This window comes from Phalangium opilio, unplaced genomic scaffold (genome assembly GCF_054372755.1).
Source record: "Phalangium opilio isolate 3A_F unplaced genomic scaffold, DU_Popi_V2 ptg000106l_1, whole genome shotgun sequence".
Taxonomy (NCBI): domain Eukaryota; kingdom Metazoa; phylum Arthropoda; class Arachnida; order Opiliones; family Phalangiidae; genus Phalangium; species Phalangium opilio.
The window spans coordinates 1,940,286-1,948,944 of record NW_028324208.1 but is presented as its reverse complement, the minus strand read 5'-3'; the positions used below and the strand labels follow the sequence as shown (position 1 = coordinate 1,948,944).

The 8,659-nt window shown below is 35.0% G+C and overlaps 1 protein-coding gene across 1 annotated transcript; it reads right to left on the bottom strand.

The window, feature by feature from the left end:
• Positions 1 to 549: 549 nt before the first annotated feature.
• LOC149623888 (E3 SUMO-protein ligase ZBED1-like) lies at positions 550 to 4,599 on the bottom strand. Its single transcript, XM_089852238.1, has 3 exons — positions 4,282 to 4,599; positions 1,141 to 1,731; positions 550 to 906 (listed from the first exon to the last, which is right to left on the bottom strand). Exons 1-3 carry the CDS (start codon positions 4,597 to 4,599, stop codon positions 550 to 552), a joined length of 1,266 nt encoding a protein of 421 aa, XP_089708364.1.
• Between the last annotated feature and the right edge of the window lie 4,060 nt (positions 4,600 to 8,659).

Below are 8,659 nucleotides of genomic sequence, written 5' to 3'. Positions count from 1 at the left end.
AGACATTTCCCAAGGAAATTCCAAAGATATTTCCCAAGGAAATTCCAAAGACATTTCCCAAGGAAATTCCAAAGACATTTCCCAAGGAAATTCCAAAGACATTTCCCAAGGAAATTCCAAAGATATTTCCCATGAAAATTCCAAAGATATTTCCCAAGAAATTTCCAAAGATATTTAGCAAGAAAATTCCAAAGATATTTCCAAAGTAATTTCCAAAGAAAAAGAGGCCGATATTCCCCAATTTCCTAAAGAACGCCTTAAGGATTTCCCAAGGAATTTTCTTACGAGTTCTTAAGAAGATTTTTATAAGGGGTCTTTTTTTCGATTTGATTCCAAATTGTTTAATTGCATCCATTTTCGTTCCACTACGTTTTCGCTTGATTATTTTTGGTCCGTTTACGTTCTGTGGTTAAATGCCGACTTTCGGTATCGCATTCGCTAAGCTGTAAATTGGTTTAATAATTGACAATATTTCCTGCTTTCCAAAATTCTTTTATTTTACATTTAAGATTATATGAAACTAAGGAAGTACACGCAGAAAACATAATTTCAAGAATTATATTTTAGAAACAAAAGTTTGTCAATTGTATCAGGTTTCAGGTTAGTTCTTCTTTCCTGGAGAACGCGGCCTGAACTACTAAACAGTCTTTCACTATAGACGCTTGAAGCAGGATAAGACAGCACTTTTCTGGCTTCTTCCGCCAATTTCGGGAACTCACCCATTTTTTCTCTCCACCACGCAAGAATATCATCCGACCGCGGAGGCTTCTCTTTCATATACTTTTCGTACTCGCCTATCTCCTCCTCTCCTTCATTTAAATCATCACAATAATCTGCCAGTACACCAGTGTACGCTCGTTTATTGGGTGGCTCGTGGTCATGTAACTCCGGTTCTTGGTTTCCCACCTAATCATTGTTACACAAGGAGATAAGGTATGACGTAACGTTGCCTTTTTCATTTGAGGATAGCAACTTCATGGATTTCATTCTTGGATTTAAAGCTACACTTCTTCGGTGTAACTCGTGGATATCAAGCAAAGATAGCTCTTTTTTAGCATCTCTCGACACTAAAGCAATTATGAAACATGTTTAAGTGTCATGCGTTGGTTTTTAAATTATAATTTTTTAAGATATATTTACTTTGGTAATTTCGATATGCTCATCTTCGGAGGTAATAACGTCGCAATGATCTAAGAGTTTTTGTTTCCACGGGATAAATAGATGTATTGTTGGAGCTTTATCCTTTGACAATTCCGCAGTGGCAATTTCGAAAGGTTTCAACAACTTAATTAATTGTCGCATCAAAGAACGATCGATAGAATATAAAAGACGGCTCGATTCGTTACGCTCACGTCGATCAGATAAGATATTTTCTATGTCTATGTAGGCTTCTTCAATTGATTCCAGCATTGCAACTTTAGAGTTCCATCGAGTTAGACATTCTTGTTTTAAAATTTTCGAAACTTTCTTTTGGAGGTCAGCTCTATTAAAATGAGTAACAAGGGCTTTTGCTTTGCTCAATAGATTAGTCGTATCTGGTAACAAATTTTGCGAAGTTTTGGATTCAAAAATATGGCAAAGTTTGATGTTCAATTGATGGCAAGAGCACCAAAGACGTCGTTGGTTATGAGAAAATGCAGCTACCATGTTTGAAGCACCGTCCGTTACAAAGCAAACTTCTTTTTCGTCTTCAGGTATGTTAAACTCAGTAAGGATTTCTGTCATTGCTCGCTGTAAATCCGCAGATTTTTTTTCAGAAATTGGTTTTGTGGCTAGCACGTAATTTTCCAAACAAAAATCTTCTGTCAATAATGAGCTGTGGCTGATAAATAGTTTTGCTTCTTGTAATCGTCGGTCCAAATGTCAGAGGTAATACCCATGTATTTAACTTTGGCAAGCTTGCCAATAAGAATAGCCTTTTTTGAGTTGTATATATCTTCCACGTGTGGGACCATCCATAAACTACGTCACGTTAAAAAAGGCATTTTCTGACCCCCCCGTCCCCCCAGATCACGCTTCGTCACGTTTTCTCAGACCCCTCCCCTAAAAACCATGTCACATTTCTTTAACCCCCCTCCCATACGCACTATGATTTGTCTTAACAGAAATATGTCCACTCAGAAATATTTCTCTCGGCTTGAAATTCAAAGTTCACTTCCGTTTTTAAGCTTTTGCAAATATCGTGAGCTTCTGGTTGAGCTTTAGGGAGTTTAAGGTGACACTACGCGTATTTAGCAGTCCTAACGCGTACAAACGTGTAAGCTAGATCTGCAATGAACTGGTCTGTTTATTTTAAGTGCGCTGTTTAAATTGGCTACACGTACGCGTAAGTAGTAGACAGACATGGGCGCTCTCCTCTCCTTTTGGAGTGAAATGAGCGTTTTGAGAGGAGAGACTCAGAAATTATACTATTGTGAGTGTAGGGTGAGTGGGAGTGGTAGGCCTTTAACAAAACAATAGGCAAGAAAATGAGCGCAACACTGTAATATCATGAAACATTGGAGTGAACCTCTTTGCCTACTCGAAAAACCTATATTAAAAGAGCGCGAGTTTTTACGGGCGGTGTAAGAGGGGTGTAAAAGGGGGTTAGTTTGAAAACTATGCGTTTCACAATGGCTCTTGAGTGTGAGAGGTGAGTGGGAGGAAAAATATTTTGGGAGAGGGGTTCTCTCCTTCTCGCCTTTGGAGTGGGGTGAAAATAAAAAACTTTCCACAGTATCTCGATGGGGGTTTGGGCGACTAGGGGGTAGGAAGGTAAATAGAGAAACAAAACTGACAGCTGTGTATTGAAATAGTCATGTGACTGTCTGGGTTCCCTCCCTCTGCTTGTCTGAATCGGTCTAGTGAAATACGAATGCTTATTGGCTGAAACAAAACTTCGAGAATGTTCGAGGAGCGTTGCTAGGCTTGTAGTGTATGAAACCCTGGCAAACTAGATAGATTTATTAGATGAAATGAAGTGGGAGAGTTAAGTTGCGAACTTACGACCGTGTAGGTGAGGCTCTGAAAGTACCGGAGTAATTTTCATATTTTTCACTCCTTTCACTATATAAGTCAAAATTTGAACTATTTATATGAATTACTAAATAATGATGAAAGGATGAGGTCTGAAAAATATTTTAGATTGAGAGAGATGAGTGGATTAAGTCTTGGAAAACATTTTACATAATAAGAGGTGAGAGGAGGTCCAATACGAGAAAAAATGAGTAGTGAGAGGAGTGAATTTTTTTTAATTTTATCTTAATTGAGATGAGAGGAGGTGTGATAAAACTACGAAAGAAAATGAGCAGTGAGAGGAGTGAAAAGTTAATATGATGTTTTGTTTGGGAAAGGAGCGAGGTTTACTGAAAGGCCTACTATGGAAAACCAGTTGGAGTGAGATGCTCGTTCCCTGCTAAAAAATTTTGAGGAGTGCGAGTGGGAGAGGCTGGGGGTTCGCCCATGTCTGGTAGTAGATCATTGCTTAAAGTATCTACTATTTAAGCGATGAAGATATATAAATTTGGTTAAATTATTGAAGAAATCGTTCCTAGGGTGGACTTTGTGTTTTTTCTTCTACAAAAGGGAGCCAATTTGCCTCGTTCTAAAATTAATGTTAAATGTGACGCCACACACCGAAGAACCCCTCCCTCCCCCCTTGTCACGGACCGTCACGAACTTACAAACCCCCTCCCCCCATAAGAGTGTGACGTAGTTTATGGACGGTCCCTGTCTGCTGACAGTTGTGGAATGAGGGTGAAGCTTCCTCGCATCGACTGAACCATATGTGGCACCAATCTTAATTAATTCTTGAGATAAATCAAGAAATCCATCTCCATCCAACACACGAATAGGCCTTAGGTCCTTTGGCTTTGCAGCGAAATCTACTGCTTTAGAGAGAACTTTTTTTTGGCAGAGTCCGGCACCTTTCGTTCTATAAGTTCAGTCATCTAACATATTACAATTTCTAATCACTGTTAATTGTTAGTTTCATTATAGTCTTTCAGCAACATGAAATCGCCCAAAATGTCAGAGGGAAAGCATATTTTCATGTTAAATTTTGGATGACAAGTTGCTAAAAGACCGATTAATTAAATGTAAGTTATTTATTAGCTAGGTTATGTATGCGACTATGCGTGTAATCCATATAACTGGGAAATTTGACAGGCGCCACTTTTTAACTGAACCAATATATGAATATACGTATCAGATCAGATTAAAATTCAAAGATACTATACATACGCCAGTTATGATGTATAATCGCACGAGCAGATTTACATTTTACAATTGTAAAAACATTACCTTAGTTTGAATTTTTCCTTCGTTGTCTCTTCCATAAACCATTGCAGGAGTTTGAATGCGTCCTTTGGATAGACATTTATGGTTCTTGAGCGTACTGGTTCCATTTTTGGAGACATAAGTTACCACACTTTTACACTCCTTACAAACCACGAAATTAAGAAGTTCTCCATCAACTTGACAACGAAAAAATTTAGAAAATAGGGGAGATCCCTTTTCTTTTTCAATTAAGCCAACTCTTTCGCTTTCGGTGTCCAACAAATTTTGAAGCCACGCTTTCGTTATTTTTTCAGCTGTATTAGATGCAGAACCAGATGCCATGATGAATTTATTAAATTTTTTGTAAAATTCAGATTTAAATTGAAAAATTTAAGCCAGCTTATTCGCGGAGGTCAAAAATGCACGAGAGAAATAAATCTATCCGTAAATTGTTTTTAGAAAGTTGATGCGCAAAGCCGCACACCCGATTTTTTCGCTCCGGCTTCCGACTTGAGTCCGGCAGACTGAAGTCGGATCATCTCGGATGGTTCAATAGCCAATAAAGAACGCGAGAATATTCACGTGATAAATGACGTAAATTAATTTTCCCGCTTGTTTTCGTTCGCGTGTGCTAGACTAGGTAACAGAGGCTCTAGGAGTCTAGTAATAATTTCCCCAGCAAAATGCGGAACCGTTTAGCAAGAACCCCAAAAAAATTCTCAGACATCTTTTTTGCTCTTGAAAGCCTAAATAATTCATTACGTATGTAGTTTTTAAGGTTGTTTTTTCCCCTAATTAAGAAAATTAGTGAATTTAATATTACTGGCTTGGGTACTGGTTTATTTACGCAATTCATTATTTAACTGACTTTCCTACATTAACAAATTAAAGTGTCCAATTAAAATTGACAATTAGAAATAATGACCATGGGTCGGTAATTAGGGAAAGAATAAAGACTATAGAGTGTAGACGCTATAATTAGGGAAAGAATAAAGACTATAGAGTGTAGACGGTATAATTAAGGAAAGAATAAAGACTATAGAGTGTAGACGGTATAATTAGGGAATAATTAATGACTAAAGAGTGTAGACGGTATAATTAGGGAAAGAATAAAGACTATAGAGTGTAGACGGTATAATTAGGGAATAATTAATGACTATAGACGGTATAATTAGGGAATAATTAATGACTATAGACGGTATAATTATGGAAAATTAACGACTTTAGGACGGTATTTAAGAGAAAACTAATTACTTTAGACGGTATAATTAGGGAAAATTAATTACTGTAGACGGTATTTAAGGGGAAATTAATTACTGTAGACGGTATAATTAGGGAAAATTAATTACTGTAGACGGTATTTAAGGGGAAATTAATTACTCTAGACGGTATTTAAGGGGAAATTAATTACTGTAGACGGTATAATTAGGGAAATTTAATGACTAAAGACATTAGGGAAAAACCTGGTACATTCAGAGAGGGAAATTTTTGAAAAAGAAGTCTAGCTTTGGAAACCCTGACAAAGAATGCACTAAAACCCACAAATATTTCACCGGCTAGGGTTGTAAATTTTCCGGAAAAATAAAACGCGGAAAATTTTCCTCTTCACGGAAAATTTTCCGCTAATCGGAAAAATATAAAACTAGCAATTATGTGAGCTTTGAGTCAATTTATCTAACTTTTAAAGATTTAAAACATTCTCCAGTTATTTTGCCATCTTTAGTAGATTTATTAAAGTACCACCAAATATTAGTGGTTGATTTTCCCATAATTTGTGACTTTAAACAGGGTTAACAAACTTAAGGGGTCGCATAATAGTATCGAATGGATTAATGTCGAATAGAGAGTTGCTCCTTCAATTTACAAATTTAACCTAGAGTCGAAAGGAATTGTATCGAACGTCCTTAAAGTCGAAAAAATTCGCTTTCTTAGGATTAGCAGCGAACCACATTTTGACAAATTTGATTAGTATCGAATGGAATGAGGATGAAAATAACAAAATCGGAATACGGTCGACACGGAACTATGTCGTACGTCATTATAGTCGAAACATGGCTTGTGATGGGTAAGTGGCTTATTAGGTTTGGTTAGGTTGAGGTTAGGCTTGGTTCGGTTAGTTTCAGATGAGGTGAGGTTAGGTTCAGGTTATTTATTCTCAATTATGTAATAGGATGGATAACAACAACGTCGCTTTTAATGACGTTGAGTCCTCATTAAACAAATGAAAGCTTGCCTAAATTACCTTAAAAAGTGACGTAATTAGACCAAGAATTGGTAGGATTTTACTTCATTCTGATTAATTAGACCACGAGGAGTTCGAAAAACGAAGTGAACAAATTCTAAACAGCCGAAAGTTGATCAAAAACGTTTTGAAATTTTCAAAATTGCATGTACTTACCACCATTAAGACCGCTGAGCGCCATAACGCGTTCTGCTCTCAATCTTGAAAAATTCTAGGGGGTAAACATAATAACAAAAGACTCGCGACGGAAATAAATCTATGAAATTTTAAACACCTGCGTAAATTATTTCGAAAGGTAATGAAGATAAACAACAAAATTTTGCAAAGGCGTAATATTATTTCGAAAAGTAAATGAAGATAAACAAGAAAATTTTGAAATAGGTGTAATTTTAATTGGGAAAAATATTTCTGAAAAATGTTTCAATTACTTCCCAAACAATCTTATGCCTTTTCCAAAATATTGATGTTTATCTTAATTTTCTTCCCAAATTATGTTTCGCCTATTCCAAAATATTGTTGTTTATCTTCATGTACGTTTCGAAATAATATCACGCCTTTTCCAAAATTTTGTTTGTTATCTTCATTTACTTCCCAAATAATATTATACCTTTTCCAAAATTTGATATTTTCATTTATTTAGTTTCCTAAATAATATTACGTCTTTTCCAAAATATTGTTGTTTATCTTCATATATTTCCCAAATAATATTACGCCTTTTTCAAAATATTGTTGTTTATTTTCAAATATTTCTCGAATAATATTACGTCTTTTCCAAAATATTGTTGTTTATCTTCATATATTTCCCAAATAATATTACGCCTTTTCCAAAATATTGTTGTTTATTTTCAAATATTTCTCGAATAATATTACGTCTTTTCCAAAATATTGTTGTTTATCTTCATGTACGTTTCGAAATAATATCACGCCTTTTCCAAAATATTGACGTTTATCTTAATATATTTCCTAAATAATAATACGCCTTTCCCAAAATATTGTTGTTTATCTTCATATATATTTCCCTAATAATATTACGCCTTTTCCAAAATATTGTTTACCTTAATTTACTTCCCAAATTATGTTACGCCTTTTCCAAAATATTGTTGTTTATCTTCATGTACGTTTTGAAATAATATTACGCCTTTTCCAAAATTTTGTTGTTTCTCTTCAATTACTTCCCAAATATTGTTATACCTTTTCCAAAATTTTGATATATTCATTTATTTAGTTTCCCAAATAATATTACAGCTTTTCCAAAATACTGTTGTTTATCTTCATATATTTCCCAAATAATATTACGCCTTTTCCAAAATATTGAGGTTTATCTTCATTTATTTCCAAATAATATTACGCCTTTTCCAAAATATTTTTGATTATCTTCATTTATTTCCCAAATAATATTATGCCTTTTCCTAAATATGGATGTTTACCTTGAGTTAGTTTTCCGAATAATATTATGCCTTTTCCAAAATATATTTATCTTCATTTACGTTTCGAAATAATATTACGTCTCTCCAAAATATTGTTTACTTTTAAAAGTGGAGCTTTCTTCAAAATATTTTTCTATCGTGATATGAAAATTGTAAATGTTTCAGCGGGTGTTTAAAATTTCATAGCTATATTTCCGTCGCGAGCCCTTGTTATTATGTTTTTCCCCTAGTAATTTTTCAAGATTGAGTGCAGAACGCGTTTAGGCGGTCAACGGTCTCAATAATAATATGCAATTTTCAAATTTTCCAAAACATTTTTGACCAACTTGCGGAGGGTTTAGAATATTTTCACAATTTTTGTCGAACTCCCCGTGGTCTAATTAATCTGAATCAAGTGTTGGTTGTGTTAAAATCCTACCAAAGAGGTACACATTGGCCCAAGGTATTCTAAAACCCTGGACAGAGGGGATTTTTACGCTGGAAAATTGAATAGAAAAGTGATTGTGAAAGCTTACTTTTCATTGATGAGCAAATGTCAAGTATTGGCTTACTTAAATACAAATCTTTTCGATACTAATCTCATTCACATAAATTCGACGATAATCCTTTCGCTATTAATCCTAATTTTCTAAAATATTTTCGACACTATTCCAATGGCGGGCTTGACGCCCTCGATGCTATTCCTTTCGACACTATTCTATTCGATGCTAAGATTTTCGATTCACTTCCATTC

What these genes read in the sequence shown, in the direction of transcription:
- LOC149623888 (XM_089852238.1), bottom strand. Translation starts at nt 4,599, where the DNA reads ATGGCATCTGGTTCTGCATCTAATACAGCTGAAAAAATAACGAAAGCG. An exon ending in AAGGAAAAATTCAAACTAAG is followed by an intron (nt 1,732 to 4,281) that starts GTAATGTTTTTA and finishes GCGGATTTACAG; the next exon opens with CGAGCAATGACAGAAATCCT. An exon ending in AGCATATCGAAATTACCAAA is followed by an intron (nt 907 to 1,140) that starts GTAAATATATCT and finishes AACAATGATTAG; the next exon opens with GTGGGAAACCAAGAACCGGA.